Here is a 23,166-nt window from a genome sequence, read left to right as displayed (position 1 = left end):
TGCCACTTCTTTTTGTGGGGGGTGTTTCTGTTGGTGGCTTACTGAGAGAAAGCTGAGCAAACTTTTCAAAAGAATCTGTATTTCATTTTCTTACTAGAAGTATGTCTCCTTGGTTGGTGAGAATCTAACGGACTTTTAGGTGGATTAGTTCCTTCATTAACAAAAATCCACTTTGTTGATGTAACAACACAGGGTGTGAGTAGGTTTGCTCAGTCCATTCTGGAGATTACTTGATGAAGTGTGTTAAAAGCCTTAGAACTCTGTGCACTGTTGACCCAGTAAACCACCTCAGCTCTATCATAAGCTAAGGACAAGTCCTGTATACAACTCATGGATGAGGGCGCCAGTCAATGTTACTGGTCATGTTGGAGCTGATAAACAGTACAGAATGGTTACAGAAGCGGTGCAGCTCATGAGAGGATGCTACATATTTGAAAATGCCTTTTCCAAGAATATTAGGAACCTGCTTGGTGATGTTGACTGGAGTCAGACTGCAAATTTGTTTTAGACATTCATTCATACTGTTAGGAGTGAAAGATGCTCAGAAAGCTAGGAATTCTTATCCTGGCTATAGATGGGGGTGGTAAAATTCTAACCAATCAAAAACGGCATGTATCTCTTTTCAGTCTGTAGTTTGGGAAGGTAGCAATTTAACTAACTTATGGAGAAACTAGTTGTTTTAATGAATGAATTGGGTGAACTTAAACTTTGAAAATCAGGTGTTACCTGTGAAAAGTCTTTTAAGTTGCCTTACATGTGGGGACATATGTAGCTGGGCAGTAGAAGGGCTTACCTACCATGCTTGTTAAAGATTCTTTAAGAATATAGGGTCCATGAAATCATTATGCAAAACATCCTGCTTACCTACCAAGCTTGTAGCGCCACAAACACAAGTTGTTAAAGATTCCTTTAAAAATGTAGAGTCCATGAAATTATTATCATGCAAAAACATCCTCTTTTTGAATGAAAGGGTGCTTTCTGTTTGTTTTAAAGTCTTAGGAAAAAACGTGTAATAAAGATGTGAAGTTAAAAATGAAACTCCTCACTGACTGAATCGTGCTAAGCAGGAGCATTGGCAGAGTAAGTGCACCAGTCACGGCTATCCCAGCATGCGTTCTGATAGTGCTGTTGGTTCTGGTGCTGGGAGACTTCCCGTGTAGTACTGCACCTATGTGTTCATGGAAAAACACTTCAGTATCCCAGCCTATGCTCCCTGTGGGTATGATGCCCACAAAAGTAGGTGAACCTGTAGAGGCCCCTGGAGCTGGAGAAAGGTGGGCATGAGCTGCGCCTTTGCATGCTGGGAATGGAACTTGCACCCTCTGCTGGAGGAAGGAGCAAGCACTGTTAACCACAGAAGCCATCTCTCCAGTTCTGAAGCAGTTCTTGAAAAATGCATTTTCAATCGTTATCGTCAGCAGATGTTGTAGCAGGTTGACAATGAAGGTTTAAAATTGCCCTTATTGATAATGTGGCTTTTCACTTGAAATTTAACATACCCCATAATTTAAAGATTGACTTTTAATCTAGTTGTCTAATTATCACAGTCTAGTTTTATTTTGGTTTGGTATTTTGTTTTTGTTTTTCTGGCTGTCTTAGAACTTGCTCTGTAGACCAGGCTGGCTTTGAACTAGAACTCTGACTCCCAAGTGCTGGGATTAAAGGTGTAATCAATGCCTGGCTATTTTTTGCTTTTAATTTGTTTCATTTTTACTTGGCGTGTATGTATGTGGTAAAGCGTTTGTTTCATGATGACAGGGATTTGATCCTTAGCACACAGATAATTTTAGATTTATTCATTTATTTTAGTGTTTGTGTTCATGTGTAGAGAGATAAAACAACTTTGAATTCTCTCCTCCCACTGTGGGTTCCTAGGATTCTCAGGTGGTCAGGCCTGGGTGGAATTCGCTCTTAGGGTCCAGGGTCATTCTGCTTGCCCTCCTCTGATCCCTAACAACCATAAGACAAAAGGACATCCGTGGGCATTTGTAATCCTAGAGCTGGGAACCAGGCAGGGGGATGACTGGACAGCCCATATCTGGCATAAGTGGTGGACCTGCTTCAAAGGTGGTGGAAGGCCTTTCGAAGGTCTGGAAGCTGCCTTCTCAACTGAGCACAGGTACAGGAACGCACAAACAGAAATAATGAGACCTAGAGTTCCCTTAGGCCGCAGGATCCAGCAGTAATATGGTAAATGTCATAATAGAATGCCACGGTTCTCATCGCAATTAAGAGCAGATAGGTGATTGATTGATCTTGAGTGATCTTGGTTTAGACCAAGATTTCTGAGAGCCCAGCCCGCTTCTTCAGACTAAATACCCACAGGGAGGATAACAGCAGACCCGCTGGTTGAATTAGAAACCAGGATCATTGGGAACTAGAAACGGCTTTTAATTCTTTCCGTCTTTCCCGCTGTGACGCTCCGGGAACCTGTGATACGCCAAAGCTTTCCAGCGTGGGAATGTAAGTTCGCGTTCTCAGGCCGCGAGCCGGCCGCAAGTCTCGCGAGACTCAGGGCGTCCCTCCTGCGCGACGCCCTTGCGTGGATGGGCGGTTTGGGTGCGCATGCGTGACTTTGAAGGCACAGCGTCGTGGGCTGTGGCCTTACCCCCGCCACTGCGGCCAAGCACCTATGGCGTTTCTGAGGTGACCCGCTCCTGGCACCAACTCTCTGTGAGGGAAAGGGCATCATCCATGAACCCTTCGACGACCTTATACCGGCGCCAGGTGAGCGCCGCTGCCCCGAGAGACGGTGCAGAGAGGGAGCAGAGAGGCCGTTTCCTCAGCCCAACAAAACCGGGGACCTAGCTGGGACCCAGGGAGGAGGCGCGAGCACCAGACATTGCTGTTGAACGTTGGCAGGGACACCGCCCTCCCTCGTTTATTTAACTGTAGCCTAGCGAGTGGACCAACTTCTTACTTCACTTTGACATCTTCAAAGTGAATTTGCCCAAGGTCTGCATTTCTGTATCAGTGTAGGGTGACACGAACACTTTCGTATGCTTGGTTTATTGCCTGGTTACCTCCACTGAGCTCCAGGGCCCCTGCTGCCATTCCTATAGACTGGAATTCAGGTATTGTGACTTGGAATTCCAAGTTCTTTTGTGTGTGTATTTAGGTACTAGTAAATAACTGTACGTCATAATTTAGACATCTTTTTGAAAGTGTAATCATATACATGACTGCCCTATGAACTTGTACTGCCCTCCACGCCCTGTTTATGGCCCTCCAGACCATGCTGGCATCACTGTAAACCCCCCCCCTTCCTGCCCCACCTCCTCCTGAGTTGTGAGAATATAGGTGTGAGCCATCATATCTCAACTTTCTTTGAGTTGGGGATAGGCTTAGCTTAGTGGTAGAGTTGTCTAGCATGCGGGAGGCAAGTTCTATCCCCACCTTTTGTACACAAAACCAGAACATAATCCTGTACCATATGGATTATACTAGAACTTAAACGGTAGCTGATATTAGGCCAGTGAGATGGCTCAGTGGGTTCATGAAGCTGGCCTGGTTTGTGTTCTATCCCTGGGATCCACATACCTTTAATCTCAGAAGGTACTTGGGAAGTAAAGGCATATACATTTCTGTGAGTTCAAGGCCGCCTTGTAGTACCGACAGGGTTGCAAAGCAATGCCCTGTCTAATTGTAATTAATAATAATAATAACTAATGTTGAGTGATTACTATATGCCAGGCACTTACAAAACTATAGGTCTAAATGAAGTGTAGAGCCATTAAAAGAAAGAACCTCTTCTTTAAAAAAAATAGGTCTGTAATCCCAGCTATTTTAGAGGCTGGAAATTTCAAGGCCTCAGAGTGAGCCCAAGGGCAAGGCAATTTAGTGAGACTGCATCTCAAAAGGTGTCTCCCCACCCCCACCCCCTGGAGCTGAGGACAGAACCCAGGGCCTTGAGATTGCTAGGCAAGCGCTCTACCACTGAGCTAAATCACCAACCTCTCAAAAGGTATTTTAAAAAGGCTGTGGAGGTTAGAGAGATGATGGTTCAGTAGTTGGTTAAGAGCACTGGCTGCTCTTCCAAAAGACCTAGGTTTGATTCCCAGTGCCCACATGGTGACCCACAAATGTCGGCAGATCTGATAGCAACTTCTGGCCTCCACAGGCACCAACCATGCAAGTGATACACAGTTGTACATGCAGTAAAACACAAAATTAATATTTAAAAATACTGTAGATACTGCTCGGCGATAGAGCATTTGTCTAAGAGTACTCCAGTTACCATTTTGCAGGGAAAGAAACTAAGAATGAGGGAAGCTAAGTAACTTGATTAAGGTTCTATAGCCACTAAGTGGCCAACTCCAGAATCAGGTTGAAAGGACCTGACATACACTGGACTTTAAAATGGCTAGTCACAGCCAGGCTGTGGTGGCGCATGCCTTTAATCCCAACCCTTGGGAGGCAAAGGCAAGCAGAGCTCTTGACTCAAGGCCAGCTTGGTCAACAGAACATATTCTAGGACAGCCAAGGCTATACAGAGAAACAGTCTTAAAAACAACAAAAAAGTGATAATAATAACCAAGAAAGATTATAGGTAATTTTTTCTTCATAAGCATCACTGTGTGTGGCCTATTGTTTAAATTATATGTGTGCATATAACGTGAATATTTAGATGTAGCATATGCGTACATGTGGAAGCCAGAGGTCAGCTTTATGGAGCTGGTAAGTTCTTAACCTCCAGTGTTCACCTGAGTTCTGGGCATTGACCTCATGTTACCAGGCTGTAAGGTGAGCACTTCTGTATACGGAGCCATCCCGCCCTTTTTAAACATAAATCTTTTATATGTGTGGGTGTTCTGCCTGCATGTATGTCTGTACACCATGTGTGTTGTGTGCCTGGTGCTCGAGGAGGCCAAAAGAGGGGCATCGGATCCCCTGGAACTAGAAGTACAGATAGTTTTGAGCTGCTGTATGGATACTAAGAATCAAATCTGTGTCCTCTGGATCCTCTTTGCCCTTGTTTTTAATTCTATATGTCGACTATGACAAGCAACAATATTAAATTTCCCAGCTGGAAGGATTCCGCAGAGGTTAAGAGCACTGCTCTTCCAGAGGTCCTGAGTTCAATTCCCAGCAACCACATGGTGGCTCACAGCCATCTGTAATGGGATTCAATGGCCTCCTCTGATGTCTGAAGACAGCGACAGTGTACTCATATATAATAAATAAATAAACCTTAAAAAAAAAGAAAAGAAAAAAATAAATGTTTTTTAAAAAATACTAAATTGCCCTTGATTGAATGAATTTCAGTAATGTGTGTGTTAATATTTAGAATTTATTTTGTTTGTTTTATATTGTTCTTGCTACCATAGGGTCTAACTATGTAGTTCTGGCTGGCTTGGAGCTCAATGTGTAGACTAGACTGGCCTTAAACTCATAGAGATCCACCTACCTCAAGCTCTGGATTGCTAGGACTGGAGTCATACCACCACATCTAGCTTAATTATCTTCTTACAGATTAAAATTCCCATTCTTTGATAAGAATTGACTATAGTGTTGTTAAAAGCAATTATTTCATGTTCACCTTCCCTTGATTTCTCCAAAATTTCTAGGCCAAGGATTGGGAATATAACTCAGTAGTTAGATCACATGCTCATTAATGCTCCGGGTTTGAGCTCCACCACCACGCACGCACACAGGCACAAAGGCATCAGGAGGTGTGTGCGCAGGAGCACGTGTTTGCATGTCTGTGTGCGAGCACATGTGTGCATGTGCTGGAGTACACACACAGACAGAGCATTGCCGAGCAGAACAGGAAGGCTGACAGCAAAGGCCTTGGAAGGCAGAAGGTGAGTTTGCGAGGGTCTTTGGAGAAGGTCTTACTCTTTAAGAAACTGTGTGTTGTATGATGACAGAGGCAGACTGTGTGATAGGCTTGAACTTGCTTTAAACATGCATAACTTGATATATTGTTCTTAGAAGAGGACAAAACTCAATTTTACAATCCAGAGGTGGCCACAAAAGTGTGTAATTATTTGGAAAGTATATTGTGGCTGACGTGTGGGTTCATCTTGATTCAAAGCCACCCTCCATGTTTAGAACATCGGATCAGAAGTTGAGAGTTCCACTATCGAGAAGCAGCGGAAGGAGCTTCAGCTGCTCATTGGAGAATTGAAAGATCGAGATAAAGAGCTCAATGACATGGTTGCAGTGCATCAGAGACAACTTCTCTCATGGGAAGAGGATCGGCAGAAAGTGTTGACTTTGGAGGAGCGCTGCAGCAAGTTAGAAGGTCAGAAACACGTAGCTCCTGGGCATACACCTGTGTGCTAACACATTAAGAGGGCGCATAAGAAAGTGCATGAGGGGCTGGAGAGATGGCTCAGTGGTTAAGAGCGCCCAACTACTCTTCCAGAGGTCCTGAGTTCAATTCCCAGTAACCACATGGTGGCTCACAACCATCTGTAAAGAGATCCGATGTCCTCTTCTGGTGTATCTGAAGACAGCTACAGTGTACTTACATATAATAAATGAATAAATCTTAAAAAAAAAAAAAAAAAAGAAAGTGCATAAGGAGAGGTAAAGAATATGGCTCCTGACGTCATGGAGTTCTGTCCTGTTGAAGAGGGGAGGACATTATAAACAGTCATCTGGAATGTACAGACACAAGAGAGGCAGAGTAGTCAAATGTAGGGAAGTGCTGGCCATAATGATAGATCATTACGTTTGCTAGACTGGCAAAAGACACCAGGTGTTGATAGAGGGAGCCGACTATGCCATTCTGCCGGTTGGTATCTGACCTTGGGAGTCATGGAGGCTCAGGCCTTGTTAGCACATGTGTGGAAGGAGAGCCCCAGGAAGAGTCACGCTGCTGGAGTAAACTGCCACAATTACTGTGGGAAATCATTTTATACTACCTAGTAAAGTTGAAGACATGCATATCCTGTAAGAAAGGGTTTAGAGGCTGGAAGATGTTCTAACCAGGTCTAACCATCGCACCTCCAGGAATTTTCACTTCAGTTGTCTAAGGAATTTACTAAAAACAGATTGTGTGCTTGTGCTAGAGGATAGAGCTCACTGGGAAAGCATCGTAACATCCTTGACGTTCTAGGTTCCCTCCCTAGACCTGCCAGCACGACTCCAGCTATCAGTTTACTTAGGTAGCTTCTGATGTGATGGATTTAGAATTAAGAGTCTGCAGTCTTTGTTTTGGTCTTGTTACTTGGTTATTTTATTTGGTTGTTTGGTTGGTTTGGTTTTTCCCAACAGGGTTTCACTGTTTAGTCCTGGCTGTCTTAGAACTCTGTAGATCAGACTGTCCTGGAACTTACAGAGATCTGCCTGCCTTTGCATTACGAGTGTTGGGATTAAAGGTGTGCATCACCACTGCCTTTTTATTTAAAAACAAAACGGAACAATTTCATGTGTATGGGAGTTTTTGCCTTCATGTTTGTCTATCCACCACATGCATGCAGTGTTCAGATGCCAGAAGAGGGCGCTAGATCTGCTGGGACAGGAGTTAAGGTTGGAAACCACCATGTGGCTAATGGGACTTGTACTTAGGTCTCAGGAAGAACCGTCAATGCGGTTAACCCCATCTTCCTAGCCTCTTTTTTGGGGGGGAGGGGGGCAAGATTTCTCTATGTAGTCCTGGTTGTCCTGGAACTCACTTTGTAGACTGGCATTTGTTATTTTTATTTATGTGTGTGAGTGCTACGTGTGGATGCATGTATGTGTGCCATATATGTGTCTGGTGCCCTCAGAGGCCAGGAGAGGGTGTTGGATCACCTGGAACTGGACATACAGGGAACTGGGAGCTGCCAAGTGAATATTTGGGACCAAGTCTAGGTCTGCGAAAGCAACAAATGCTCTTAACCACAGAGCAACCTCTCCCGCCTTTATTGTTATGTGTGTTTGTGGGTGTGTGCACGCGGGTCAGTACTGATGCCCGAGGGGCCTGGTGACAGTCTGACCCTCTAGAGCAGTTGTGAGCCACAGAGTGCCGGTACTAGGAATGAAACTTGAGTCCTCAGTAAGAGCAGACTAAGCTTTTAACTGCCGAGTCTTCTTCAGCACTCTGCCTTTTATTTACTTTTAATTTTTGGGATAGAGTATTCTGTCGTTTAGGCTGGTTTGGACTTTCTTTTTAGCAAAGGATGATCTTGAACCCCTAATCTTACTGTTTTTCACTGACCTAGTGCTAGGGTGCTGGGAAAGATGCAACACCATGACTGTGTTAGGACTGCATTTCTAGCAATGTCCCCAATGGAACTAGTGATGCAGGTTTAAGGACCACATTTTGATTAGCAAAGCAGAAATACCCTAAGATACACATCAGAGGATATCCAGAGCAGCACCATTTAACAGCTGCAAAGTGGGCCCAACATAGATAGTCACCCAAAGCAGATACATACACGTTGCTATTATAGTTTAATAGGCCATCATGTAGCAGCGTTAGTGATAAACACAAGTTAAAACTTTGGCGGCTTTCAGGGTCTTACAAATGAAGAGACCAACTCCTGAGTATAATTCTGTTTGCATGTAGGTCAGATTATACTTTGGGGGTGGACGCAGAGATAGGTAGGAGAACAATAATAGTAAAAGCAAGGATGTTGTCCTGGAGTGGAGCTCAGTGGTGGACAGGTGCCTGGCCTACCATCCTTAGCATGGGGAGTGGGTGGGCAGCAAGGGAGCGATTATTCTAAGATCTGGGCAGTTGCTTAGAAAGTGGAAATTAGGGCTGGAGAGATGGCTCAGTGGTTAAGAGCACTGACTACTCTTCCAGAGGTCATGAGTTCAATTCCCAGCAATCACGTGGTGGCGCAAAACCATCTGTAAAGAGATCTGATGCCCTCTTCTGCTGCATCTGAAGACAGCTACAGTGTACTTATATATAATCAATGAATAAACCTTTAAAAAAAAAAAGAAAGTGGAAATTAACAGAGATTATGTGTAGGTAGGCTTCCAGGTCGGTGCCAGTGTTTACTTCTGGACAACATATGGTATTGTACATTTCACAGTAAAATGTTTTAGAAATGCTCAACAGACCTTTACTTTATAATCACTGGTTTTGAAAATGCTGCCTGTTACGTCTCAGTACAGACACCGTGACTGGCATTTCCCTCAGGTGAGCTGCATAAAAGAACTGACATAATCAAGTCACTCATGAAGAAGGTCAAAACGCTTGAGTCCAATCAGATGGAGTGTCAGACGGCGCTTCAGAAGACTCAGCAACAGCTTCAGGAAATGGCTCAAAAGGCCACCCATTCTGCCCTCCTCTCAGAAGACCTTGAGGTTGGTTTCAGTTTTCGAAGAACTTTATTAGTCTGAATTCTGGGTTTCAGTTACAGAAAAATTAACTTCAAATCTCCTCATTAAAAACAGATGTGTGGGGTTGGGGATTTAGCTCAGCGGTAGAGCGCTTGCCTAGCAAACGCAAGGCCCTGGGTTCAGTCCCCAGCTCCAAAAAAAAAAGGAAAAAAAAAAAAAAACAAAAAAAAAAAACAGGTGTGTGTGTGTGTGTGTGTGTGTGTGTGTGTGTGTGTGTGTGTGTAAACGTGGCGTGTGTGTTCTCCCTGCTCTCTGGCTAGCTGCACAGCATTGCTCTGTGTCGGAGATACTGTTCCATCAGTCCATAAACAAAGGGTTCTGCTGTTTGGTTTAGAAGCATTGTGCATTTTAATAACAAGGGGTTATTTCAGAACACCGTTCTGTTGCTATAAAATTATAGAAAATAAAATGCTGTCTTTTACCCCGCACTAGATCCAGCACCACAGTGCCACAAGACATCTGGTAGATACCTTCATCTCAGTCAGCAAAGCATCTCACCCGCTATGCTCCATCCCATATCACACTGCCGATGGCTTCTCTCTGAGCCGGCAGCAATCTCTCTACCTACCTAGTTCCCAAGGCAGGCTGCCACCATGCCAGAAATATGCATCCCAATTCCATGGTGATCTAGTGTCTCCAGCCACCACATACTCTCTTGAACTTAAATCACCACACGAAAGAACACACAACACAATAATCTCTGGTCCAATTGAGAAGATATAATTGCCCACCTAAACATACAAAGTCCTGTGCACATCCATCCCTTAAGAACATTCATAACAACCTGTAAATGTGCAGAGAGGAATCTTAACATCAGCCTCCATGTTCTCTCCACTCTTCTTCCTGCCTCTTCCAGTCTCCTCCTCTCAAAAACTTTCTCCCTACACCCATCCTTCCTTCTCGTTCAATGCCAGGCCTCGTTCTATCTTGTACCTGCCTTCCTACCCCTTTCTCGAAGTCTGAGATAAGAACCTTCAAGTTTTGAGAGCTTCAAATATGGCTTTCTAGATTCTGACTCCCTCCCCTCCACTTCCTTTCTTTGCCTTTCTCATCCCTCCCCTATTTCTGTCTCCCCTCCTCTCCCTCTCTTTCCTGTAGTGAAGATTAAACCCAGGGCCTCCATGAGGCAAATATTTTACATTCCAAGAACTTTTTTTTAATTTTTATTTTGAAACATGTCTCCCTAAGTCTCCTCTAGCTAGTGCTGAAGTACTGAGATTGACCTAAGGTCTGTCGATACAACAAACACCCATACCAAAGCAAGGAGCACATCTGGGGTAAAATGGGTAAATTGGGTTTTCTCTCCCTGCCTGCCTGCCTGCCTGCCTTCCTTCCTTCTTCCTCACTCACTCCCTCCCTCCTTCCTTCCTTCCTCCTTCCTCACTCACTCCCTCCTTCCTTCCTTCCTGCCTTCCTTCCTGCCTTCCTTCCTACCTCCCTCCCTCCCTCCCTCCCTGCCTGCCTGCCTTCTTTTTTATAGACTATGTAGCCTAGTAAGCTGTTCGCAAAACTATTAATCTTCCTGCTGTCGCCTCCTGAATGCAATCGTTACAGTGTGTGCCACTATCAGCTGAGCCTTATATTTTAGCGCAGTTTTAGGGTCATAGCAAAACTGAGTGGAAAGTACAGAGTTCCCATGTCTGCTGTATCCACATACACAGTACCCCCACTTCTGAGGCACTGCATCACGGTGGTCTATTCATTGCAACTGGGGAGTGCATGGGGGCTCACTCTTATCACCCCACATCCAGTTTATGTAACAGCTCACCTTTGTGTTTTACTTTCTATAGGATTTGGGCAAATGTATATTGGCATATTGAGCCAAACCCAGTTGTAAGGATTTGTAGCCTAGATGTTAAAAACAATGTGCAGCCAGGTGTGGCGGAGCACGTTCTAACATCAGCACCCAGCAGGCAGAGGCAGGCCGATCTCTGTGAATTAGAAGCAAGTCTGGTCTACAGAGTGAGTTCCAGGACACCCAGGACGACCCAGACAAACTCTGTCTGGAAATGAGTTGCTTCCTCTTTAAGGAAGCTTGTGATGTTTTATTTGTTTATTAATTAAAACAGAATGATTTTACTTAAAAAGAAATGCTTATAACTATGACCTAAATCAGTACAAGTTAGAACAACCGCTAAGTATCGAGAGGAAGCTGGAGCTAATAGAGGAATAGGTGTTTGCATTCCTTTTTATGATTGTTACTTCACCCACATTGTTCCTGAAACATGTTAAATTAACACAACTAGAGATGAATGTCGATTGTGGTTGGTAGCCAGTGGAAGAGTTAACAGACTCACTGAGTGTTTTCTGTGTTGTTCTCTTGCAGGCTAGAAATGAAAATCTCAGCAGCACGTTAGTGGACCTTTCTGCTCAGGTAGGACAGTTGCAAGCTAGAGAGCAGGCTCTCACTACCATGATAAAGCTGAAGGTAACTAAAACGCACACACCACTTCCAGAGCACTCCTGCTGCAGAGCTCACCCACGGCATCCTTCCTCCCCAGTCCTTAGCCCCCAGAAGCACAGCCGCCAGTGTTGCTCGCTTCATCCTCTGCTCTCAAAGACGAAAGGGACACGGGGCTTACACGGTGCTCCCAGTGCCTCTGACTGCGTTTCCGTGGATTTCCCCTGGTCTCTGCGGTGGTTCTCCTGAAGATACTGACCGTTAGATGCTTGCTCGTCTTCTGTTAAACAGGAGGAAGCTGGGCAGTGGTACTGCAAGGCTCTAATGTCAGCACTCTGGAGGCAGAGGCAGGCAGATGTCTGTGAGTTCAAGGCCAGCTTGGTCTACAGACAGAGTCCAGAGCAGCCAGAGCTACACAGAGAAACTCTGTCTTGAAAAACCAAACCAGGGGCTGGGGATTTAGCTCAGTGGTAGAGCGCTTACCTAGGAAGCACAAGGCCCTGGGTTCGGCCCCCAGCTCCGAAAAAAAGAACCAAAAAAAAAAAAAAAAAAAGAAAGAAAAAAAAGAAAAACCAAACCAAAAAACAAATGGAAAACTGGAAGCTATCAGACGCTAGTGGGTGGAGTGTGAAGCATGGTCTCCTTGGGGTGGGGGGACGAGGACGGGGGAGCGTGTGCTCCTCTGCCTCATATGCCTTTGGCAGGTGCTGAGCAGGGGGATGATGTCGGTGCACTTGGGACATTTGCAGATGCGTGCCATTGCCTTCCTGACATTAACACTAGGACATGATCATGGGCAAACTTTGTGAAAATTAAAGAGAAAATACCAAATTTGTAGAATTAGCTCTAGTTAAAATAGTCGCCACCATAGTCCTCCCTGTTAGAACAGTGCATTCATAAAGATGCAGAATGCGGAGCTGCCATGGTCAGAGTTTTGTTTTGAGGAAAATGGTCTCTGCTAGAAGCACATGCTTATCAGGACACACTTGGAAAGACAGAGTAAGGAACTCCTAAACTTGTTTAAGGCTGACATGGATTGAAGAAATTATTTCTTGTAATTGGCTTAATTGCTTATTATTTTAAACTGGTCTAGTCACAGACTTTTGTTGTTTGGGTTATTGTTTTTTTTTTTAATACAAATTTGCTTATTTATGGTGCTGGGGGCTGGCCCCACAGCCTTTGGTTTGCTAGGTAAACACTCTACTACTGAGGTACATCTTTAGCCCTCCCTCTTCTGGTGTGTCTGAAGACAGCTATAGTGTACTTATATATAATAAATAAATAAATCTTAAAAAAGAGAAATAACCTCAGAACCCAGTTTAGTCTCAGCAGGAACGATTGTACCGATTAGTTGGAATTTAAAATGTGCCTTAACTGTTCCCTTGGTTTCTAGGACAAAGATATTATTGAAGCGGTCAATCACATTTCAGACTGTTCTGGTAAATTTAAGCTGTTAGAGCACGCTTTGCGTGACGCTAAGATGGCAGAGACTTGTGTTGTGAAGGAAAAGCAAGATTATAAGCAGAAGTTGAAGGCTCTGAGGATTGAGGTCAATAAACTGAGAGGTAAGGAAATGACAGTGTGAGACAGTAGTGCATTGTCTCTGGAATTTACTGCTTTATCTGAGTCCCTTAGTGTTATACTGAGAGGGGTTTGTTTATTCCTGCCTATAGATCCTAACATGTAACATCTGCTTCATTTATATAGAATTAATGCCATACATTCTGTGATATAAAATAACAAAATTGTGGTTAGGCTGCATCTTTTTTTTTTTTTTATTTTTAGAGATGAGGCCTGAACCTGGCTGGGGCCTTATACTTACAGAATCTCTAACCCTGAATCATATTTTTCATTGTCCGTATCAGGTAGCTGTTGCCGAGGCATGCTGTGTAATGACCAACAGCAGTGTAAGTGCAGCAGTTGTTAAACTCCAGTTACCGAGTTGGTCCAAATACGTTGGTTGTTTTAGCCTGGACCTGCCAGGCTTCTCACCAGACCTGTTCTGCTTCCAGCATGAGCAGAATGTGGAGAGGCTTGTTATCTGTCGTCAAACTAAACTTTTAACTGGGAGGCTCTGAGATAGAGCCAGGCAGAGTAAAGTAGTCAGACACCAGCACTTCCCAGGTAGGCAGGAGGATCATTATTTCAAAGTCATCCTCCACCACACAGCCTGCAAAGCTGAACCTAGGCTACATGTGACCCTGTCTCAGCCATACCCCAAATCTGACATTTTATCTTGACCAATATAACGTAAATGACACAGCATGTTTACAGTCTTGGGCTCACCATGACTTCACCAATGGTCTCAAGTCCTGTCTCCATTTATAATGTCAGCTAAAGCCATCATTCCATAAGCCTCGTGACAGTATTGGGGACAGATTGTGTCTCTCTGTCTTTGGGTGAGCACAGCACCAACAGTAGGTTGAACACTGTGGATCATCAGTGTTTATTGAGTGTGTGCATGGGCCAAGTTAGATGTTCAAGTAGAAGTCTGTTGTGTCAATACTTATGCATTATGAGTACTTGATTAACCCAGGATTTATTTAATTACTTTTAAAAAAGATATATTTATTTACTTTATCTATGCCGTCTTCAAACACACCAGAAGAGGGCATCAGATCTGATCACAGATGGTTGTGAGCTACCATGCGGTTGCTGGGAATTGAACTCAGGACCTCTGGAAGAGCAGTTGGTGCTCCTAACCACTGAGCCACCCCTCCAGCCTTATTAAAACATTTTAAAAGTAGAGTAATGGGAAGTAGAACAGAGAGCAAGGGAGAGAAACTTGTTTAGTTCAGGTTGACGGAGAAAGTAAATTTGAAGAGTTAGCATTGAGCTATGACTGGAGTGTAGACAGAACTAGCCAGAACCTGACTGAGAATTCTAGGCAGAAAACAGGAGGAACAAATCAGAAGGCCTAGAATGGATTGGAAGTGGGGACATTCTGGGTTTGTTTGTTTCCTTCTTGGAAAAAGGAACTCTATTTTCCTTTATGGGTTGGGTACACAGACAATTCAGTTTGATGCTTGTGATGTGATCTGAGTACCTGGAGTTAGTGGCAGATTCCACAGGTTCATGTCCCACGAGACTATTCCCATTAAGACACCAGTCCCAAATCCATGGGAGCCGAGAACACTTCTTATTGACCAGCTGGCCTGTCGGTGAATGAGGGTTCCCCAGCCTCCTGGGCAGCCTCTCAGGAGGCTCAGGGAAGCACTTTGCTGTTCCTTCAGAAACCCAAGCTGTAGATGGAAGTGCTCCATGTGCAGAGCTAGGGTAAGTCCTCTCCAGAGAGAATTCTGAATTCCAAGAGGTGAAGAAGCTCTTCACCAAGAATGGAGAACGGAACCCAAGTTCTTTCTTCTTTCTCCCGGAGGCAGTCAAGGAGCTGAGAGAAAGGGAGGGGGCAGGGAGGGCGTCGTGTCACTGTGGGCCTTGCTGTTTACAGTAAGGAATTTGGGTTTCATCCTGAGTACAGCAAGGAGGGCTCCTTACCAAGAAATGACACAAGGAGTTTTTATTTTTAAAGATTTCTCTGTGTCCCTTGGTTTGTAGCAAGAGAGGCCAGGCAGAGGTAGTGAATGGTCCAACACGTGTTGACTGTAGACCCAACAGGGTCCTCAGAGCTGCTGAGGACGTGGATTTTTTGTGTAGTGTCTGTGTTTCCTAGGAGGCTGGTATTTACTTGAGGATTTTTCTTCCTTCTGTCTGTGAAGAGGATCTAAATGAGAAGACAACCGAAAACAATGAACAGCGAGAAGAGATCATTCGGCTCAAGCAAGAGAAAAGTTGTCTGCATGATGAATTAATTTTTACTGGTAAAAGAATTAGATTGAAGTATTTGAATAGTTGCATGTTTGTAATTTCATCTTTTTGTCGTAGACTAAGAGATGTATAGCTCCTTCAGAAATAGACTTTGGAGATTTTGCCCGTCTCTTGAAGGATTGGCAAGGGACTGGGCCTGAGCTTTAATACTTTTATTCTCCTCCAGGTAGCTGTGTTCCTCCTGTGAAGTGAACTTCATTCTTACCCAGCTTGAATAGGTCACTATCCTTCTCTATAAATCACAGAATACTCCTGATGGAAGGTTCATTTTAGGGAAGGAGGTAGCTTAGATGGTGAAGTGCCTGCCCAACCCGAGAAGCCCTGGGTCCAGTCCCCAGTGGCGGAACTGGACATGGTGGGATATAATTTGCAATCCCAGAATTCGGGAGGCAGAGGCAGAAGGATCAGAAGTAGCATCATTTAAAAAGAACCTTAGGGATTGGTAATTCTACAGATACTAAGTAAACAGTTAGGAGTTCAAAGGGCCAGGGCATAACCTAATGTATACATACTTACCTAGCACTAGACTTGGGCTCTGGCACTTAAAACGTTAGGAATTCAGCATTCAGTTTTGCAGGTTAATTACCTGTAGTCACTAAGTTGGGAAATCACTTGTGTGTTGTTGTACAGATGTAACTTAAAGTAAGCAAGGCAGGCCTGGGCTTTCCTTATCACTAAGTGTCATGTGTAGCAGTCATCCACACTTCCCATCACACAGCACGTTCCCAGGCACTGCCCCTGCCCCTCCCACCTCAGACTTTAACTGGTGAAGTCCTCTCCCTTCTCACTGTGGACACTCACCTTGTTTATCCTCCTACCTGCCAAGACCCTCATGTCAGCCATTGTGTGAGGAAAATCATAGAGTTAGAGGGAACTTTCAAAGAGAAAATTAGATGAACTTTTTTTGATCCAGTTAATCCTCTCCTCAATCCCCTTCTTTTAAAGAGGAGAGTAAATCCCTACAGAGTAAAGGAAAATGAAGCATCAGCTTTAGAATTTTTTTTTAAAGATTTATTTATTTATTATATATGAGTACACTGTAGCTGTTTTCAGACACACCAGAAGAGGGCATCAGTTCTCATTACAGAAGGTTGTGAGCCACCATGTGGTTGCTGGGATTTGAACTCAGGACCTCTGGAAGAGCAGTCAGTGCTCTTAACCACTGAGCCATCTCTCCAGCCCTAGAATTTTTAAATACAGTGGAATCCTTCATTTTAACCCCCCTTTTAAGGATTGCAAGTTTCAGCACTAGAGGCCACTGTGCTCATTATGTCCAGGATTTCTGTCTAAAGTGTCTTGTGTGTCACTAACTGTACAGTGTATTTGCCCCTTTACAGTTGAAATCAGTCTGGGTGACATGTATGTGATTCCACTAAGCCTAGACACTTACAGGCCACGGAGAATTAGGACTAGCAGGCGACATGAAGACATTGATTTTCCTCTAGATTTCTGTGGTCTATTGCCAAAAGTCAGTGCCATGTAAGTCTTCAGATACCTGCATATTACATTAAGATACACGCATACATACATGCATACACACAGCACTGCACGGGAAGTCAGGAGACACAGTCTAGTTTACAGGCTACTTCATACTATCAGCCTCTAGTTTGTTCTTGACCTGAGACTCATAGACGTGGACCATCACACCCAGCCTACCCTTGATTCATGGATATAAAAGTCTCCTTGGTTCATAAAATATGAGACTTGCTAAATAAAACTATAATCCATTTTGGAAATAACTTTTAAAAACATTTCTTCGACTGAAGACGATTATAGATCACTGTTTCGAAAACAGTTTTTTGGTTTGATTTGGTTGTTGTTTGTTTATTTTTTTTTTTTTGAGACAGGGTTTTTCTGTATACCCTTGGTTGTCCTGGAAGTCACTTTGTAAACCAAGCTGGCCCCAGACTCACAGAGATCCTCCTGCCTCTGCCTCCTGAGTGCTGGGGTTGAAGGTGTGGGCTACTACTGCCGGCCAGTTTTTATATGCTCTCCTCATAAAGTGAGTCCAGGGATGTAGTTTGGTTGGTAGAGGGCTTGCCTGTTATACCTTGGGTTTATCCCTCAGCATCACAAAAACCATGGTGCAGCTGGTGTAGTGGCTACACATTTAATCCTAGCAGGCAGAGGTGGGTGGACCTATGTGAATTTGGGGCTATCTAGGTAATGAGATACATAATGAGACGCAGTCTCAGAACACAAGCAACAAGAAAGCTCTGAAAACCAAGACGCGTGTGTGTTGGTATGTAGGCACTTAAGTCCACAAGGACCAAGATGGCAAAGTCAGGCGCAGCTAATGTAGCCAGTTCGTGGCCAGCCTGGATTCTGTGAGACGCTATATTAAAAAGAGAAGGAAAAAAGTGAGGGCCAGGGATGTAGCTCAGTATTAAAGCCCTAGCCTAGCGCATGCTCAATGTTCTGGGTACATATAAAAATAAATACAGAATTAAGTAAATGAATACGAATTGAAGGTATGTATGTAGCTCTGGTTGAGTGCCTGCTTGCCTAGAGTACACTAGACCCTGGATTCAGTATTCAGTGAGTGGCGTAACAGAGTATTAGAAAAGGCTTATGTGTAGCAATGCTCTCATTTTCTATTGAAGAACTACTGCAGAAACTGGACACATTTTATTCAAAATTGGAAGTTATTTAAAGTATAGGTATATACTAGCACACCGGCTTCTAAAGTTTGTTTATTTTATCTTTTTAAGAACTATATGAGTATTTGCCTGCTTGTATATCTGTATACTATATGTGCCCAGTGACCAAGGAGACCTTAAACTGAATCAGATCCTCTGGAACTGGAGTCACAAATGATTATAGTCTGTCATGTAAGTGCTGGGAATGAACCAGGTCCTCCTTTAAGAGTAGCCCATACTCTTAACCACTGAGCCATCTCTTCAGCCCCCAAAGGTTTATTTTAATTGAGTTATAATTCAGCCTATTGCCTAGAAATGTAGCTCAGTATTAGACCACTTTCTCAGTGTTCTCCAGGCCTAGATTTGATATCTTAACACCACTGATAACAGCAATAATAATACTATACATTTCCGAAGTACAGTGTGTTAATTTAACACACACACACACACACACACACACACACACACACACATATAAACACACACATACATACACAGTGTTTGATAGTGTTGTAGTTTAAGTGAGGATATGCCCCATAGACCTATGTGGTTTTTTTATTTTTCCTTTTTCTTTTTTTTCGGAGCTGGGGACTGAACCCAGGGGCTTGCGCTTGCAAGAGACCTATGTGTTTTATATGTGGTGTCCAGTTGGTGGAACTGTTTAGGAAGGATTAGAAGGTGTGGCCTTGGAGGTGGCGTATCATTGGGGGTAGCCTTTGAGGTTTCAAAATCCCATGTCATTCCTAGTGAACTCTGTGCTTCTTCTCCTCCTTATTCTTTCTCTTTCTCTTCCTCATTCTCCTCCTCCTTCCTCCTTCTTCACCTCCCTCCTCCTCCTCCTTTTGTTTTCAAGACAGAGTTTTTCTGTGTAGCCCTGGCTGTCCTGGAACTTGCTCTGTAGGCCAGACTGACCTTGAACTCAGAGATCTACCTGCATCTGCCTTCAGAGTACTTGGACTAAAGATGTGTGCCACCCTTGCCCAAATGCCGTTTTAATTTTAAAATGTGTGTGTGCGTTTGTGTATGCGTGCATGCGTGTGTGTGTGTGTGTAATTGTGTCCTCTGGAGGACAGCTCACAAATGCCCAAGGGATCTGGTACTCTTTTCTGAGGGCAGATGTGCGGTGCGCACATACATATGCAGGCATTCACATATATGTAATACACACATATATAAATGCAGGCACTCACATGTAATACATACATATACACATGCAGGCACTCACATACATGTAATTGAAAACGTTAAATCTTTAAAAATAAGATGAGTCCTTAGCCAGGGGTGATAGGATACCGCAATCCCAGCAGAGGCTTCAAGAGGATCCTAAGTTCAAGGCCAACCCAATAGAGGGACCCTTTTCAGTGACTAACAACTGTTTCTCTTATATTTTTGGTTGTGAGCCTAGCCTTTAACGGCTGAGCCATCTCTCCAGCCCACTAACGATTGTTTCTCAATACTTGCGTTCAGGATTTGGTTTTGTTTGTTTGTTGTTGTTTTGAGTTAGGATCTCATGTAACCCAGGCTACCCTTGAACTCCTAAGTTTCTTACCTTCAACTCCAAAGTGATGGGATTACAGATGTGTGCCCCTGTGCCTGGCTTCCTTTCAGATTTATTGTATGCATATTTTCTTACAAGCACATGCATGTACTTTAAATCCTTTTGGATTAACATTATAGTGTGCATTTTCTTGTTTTTTTTTTTGTTTTTTTCGTTTTTTTCCGGAGCTGGGGACCGAACCCAGGGCCTTGCGCTTGCTAGCCAAGTGCTCTACCGCTGAGCTAAATCCCCAACCCCGCATTTTCTTGTTTTATGAAGGATCCAGCCAGAATCACAGATTAAAGCTTTTACCAGTCCTTCTGCAGTTTTAATTTTAAGAACCACAACAAAAGTGTTAGCTGTTAAATTGTTAGAGCTCGGGAGAGATGTGCTGATATTGCTGATGAAAAATACCCAATTGTTTTTTCCTCATACAGTCGAGAGAGAGAAGAGGAAAGATGAGTTACTTGATATTGCAAAGTCAAAGCAAGATCGTACAAATTCAGAGCTACAGAATCTGAGACAGGTATGTCCCAGCTGTACACCGTGACCATAGGTGGAAAATATTTGGGAATTAGGAAGCCATCTGCCTCTTGATTCTTGTGGCGGGTGTGTGTGTGTGTGTGTGTGTGTGTGTGTGTGTGTGTGTGTGTATGTGTGTATTTGTTTTTGAGACAGTTTCCCTGGGCATCCTGGAACTTGCTTTGTAGAAGTGCTGGCCTGGACCTCAGAGATTCTCCTGCCCTACCTCTGCCTCTCCAGTGCTGAGCTAACGGCATGCACCACTGCCGCCCAGTACCTGTTGATTTCTGTCACTGGTGCCTTCTAGATCTCCACTACATCATATGTCACACTTAGCATAGCGGTAGTCAGGCTGCGAGCATTAGTGGTTAGGAGAGGAGATGGGTGTAAATGTCCTGTTGGAACCATAGGAAACAGCCAAGCAAACTGTCTGTTCTGTTTTAGGATTTCAAAGTGCCAAACTATTGATTCAGTTTGGCTTAGTGGTTTTTTTTTGTTTTGTTTTTGTTTTGTTTTGTTTTTGTATTGATTTGTTGATATCTCTGGCAGATTTATGTAAAACAGCAGAGTGACCTGCAGTTTCTTAATTTCAATGTAGAGAATTCTCAGGAATTAATACAGATACATGGCTTAAAGATGGAGGAACCAAAGGCCCTGGAGTGCAGGTAACCTTAGCCTATGCTATTGGTGTTCGTTTCCGCTTCGTCATTGGGTCTTATACTTGCTGTATCTGCTGCTGTTCTTGTACAGTAGGTTATCAATCTGTGTGCACTAAAAATTACCATAATCCTAGTCCATGGGGGACATGATGCAGGAATTTTTGATGCGATCTGTAGGTGACAACTAGGAACCTAACAAAAATAAAATCATGGACCAGGTTTGTGTCTGTGGGTAGAAGGCTCTGAGCTGGAGTAGACTCTACAGAGACAGCCAGGACTTCATTAAAGCAGCACTTCCAGTGTCCAGGTGCTGGGCTTACACTGGGAATAAGACCTGTGGGGCTTGGTGCCTGCCTTAAAGAACAATGCAGAGAGCAGCACCAGTGGCTGCAGCAGGGGCTCAGATCTTCTGGTTTGTTTGCCTGTTAATCAGGCATCCGTCCTTCACTTGTGACAAGAGTGTGGGGACAACTGTAACACTGGAGTGGTTTGATCACACAGAGGAACTACCACAACTACCATCTCCTTTCCCTTGCTTTCTTTCTTTTTCTCTTTCTTTTCTTTCTTTTTTCTTTTTCTCTTTCTTTTCTTTCTTTTTTCTTTTTCTCTTTCTTTCTTTCTTTCTTTTTTTTTTTTTTGACAGTGTTTCTCTGTGTAACCCTGACTGTCCTGGAACTCACTCACTCTGCAAACCAGGCTGGCATGGAGCTTGCAGAGATCCGCCTGCCTCTGCCTCCCAAGTGCTGGGATTAAAGGTGCACCCACACCTTTATTTTTTCTTTCTTTCTTTTTTTTTTTTTATAATTTTTAAAGATTATTTATTATACATAAGTACACTGTAGCTGTCTTCAGACACACCAGAAGAGGGCATCGGGTCTCTTTACAGATGGTTTTGAGCCACCATGTGGTTGCTGGGAATTGAACTCAGGACCTCTGGAAGAGCAGTCGGGTGCTCTTAACCGCTAAGCCATCTCTCCAGCCCATTTTTCTTTCTTTCTTTTTTCCCTTATTCCTTTGCAATGTTTTTGTGACATGTTCTCACTAAGGCTGGTCTTAAAACTAATAGCAGTCTTCTTCCCTTTTACTGGGATTACGGGCCTCTGCTGGCATGATCAACTGAAGCCATTGTACTTTTCCTGAAGAGAGATTGGGGAGTCCCCAGTCTGCAGGGAGCTATGAAGTCTGAACTAGATTGGCAGTGACTGGTGATGCCAGCTCCTCTCCTGGAGTTAGTAGCTGCAGCAACAGGGTGTTGAGAAGCTGCATTGCACTTGGCAGTAGGATTCACTGTGCTGTGCTGTACTTCTGTCCTGATGCCCTCTGCAACCCACGCAGTGTTCTCTTTCAAGCCTTTGGCGATGTTTTATTCCTCTTTGAACTTCACTGCCACTAGGAGGCACTGAATGGATTGAGGTTGCTTCTTTTTTTTTTTTTTTTTTAAGATTTACTTATTTATTTATATGAGTACAGTGTAGCTGTCTTCAGACACACCAGAAGAGGGCATCAGATCCCATTATAGATGGTTGTGAGCCACCGTGTGGTTGCTGGGAATTGAACTCAGGACCTCTGGAAGAGCAGTCGGTGCTCTTAACCACTGAGCCATCGCTCCAGCCCTGAGGTTGCTCCTTAAAAATGGTCCAAGCCGGGGTTGGGGATTTAGCTCAGTGGTAGAGCGCTTGCCTAGGAAGCACAAGGCCCTGGGTTCAGTCCCCAGCTCCGGAAAAAAAGAACAACAACAAAAAAAAAATGGTCAAAGCCTGCCTGGTGGGATGGCTCCAGAGTTAATGGGACTTATCACATGCCTGGAGACCTGAGGTCAATTTAGACCCCACGTGGTAGAAGGAGAGAAGCAACTGCCACAAATTGTCCTCTAACTTCCACATTCTCTCTCTCTCTCTCTCTCTCTCTCTCTCTCTCTCTCTCTCTCTCTCCCCACACACACACACACACACACACACACACACACACACACACACACACACACACCATCAATAAATGTACAAACAAGGAAAGTGGTTCATGCCATCATAGAAAGAAAGAGCTGTTGAGCTGTGCTTTCTAAGGGGTCAGGATCGGTGAGTACAAACCAGGGATGGTGTGTATACCAGTATTCCTCATAGTCAGAAAGATCACGGGTTCTAGACCAGGGTAGGCTACAGAGTGAAAACCTATCTTAAATTGATGGAATCTCTGATAGGAACCCCTTAGAGGAAGGCATAGCAAAGGTCTAGTTGCATTTGTGTGGTGGTCTTGACTTTGTTGCTGTAGTTTTGATGGTAAACACAATGAGTGAGGGAT

At 43.9% G+C, this 23,166-nt stretch overlaps 1 protein-coding gene across 33 annotated transcripts in view; it reads left to right on the top strand.

The window, feature by feature from the left end:
- Nucleotides 1–2,552: 2,552 nt before the first annotated feature.
- Nucleotides 2,553–23,166, top strand: part of Ccdc62 (coiled-coil domain containing 62) — a 36,701-nt gene continuing 16,087 nt past the window's right edge. For 7 of the 33 annotated variants that reach the window (XR_015634149.1, XR_015634150.1, XR_015634147.1 and 4 more), the window contains exons 1-8: nt 2,553–2,727; nt 6,055–6,247; nt 9,083–9,249; nt 11,612–11,659; nt 13,080–13,251; nt 15,403–15,504; nt 20,125–20,213; nt 20,759–20,874. Coding sequence is in view for 24 of the 33 variants with exons in the window: in XM_087579365.1 (XP_087435491.1) it covers nt 2,566–2,727; nt 6,055–6,247; nt 9,083–9,249; nt 11,612–11,659; nt 13,080–13,251; nt 15,403–15,504; nt 20,125–20,213; nt 20,759–20,874 (1,049 nt within the window). In the remaining 9 variants the exon portion in view is untranslated. 33 annotated transcript variants of the gene reach the window in all.

The sequence above is a fragment of the Rattus norvegicus genome, chromosome 12 (genome assembly GCF_021556685.1).
Source record: "Rattus norvegicus strain SHRSP/BbbUtx chromosome 12, alternate assembly SHRSP_T2T, whole genome shotgun sequence".
Taxonomy (NCBI): Eukaryota; Metazoa; Chordata; class Mammalia; order Rodentia; family Muridae; genus Rattus; species Rattus norvegicus.
The sequence above is the reverse complement of the archived record's forward strand: the minus strand, read 5'-3'. Positions and strand labels throughout refer to the sequence as shown.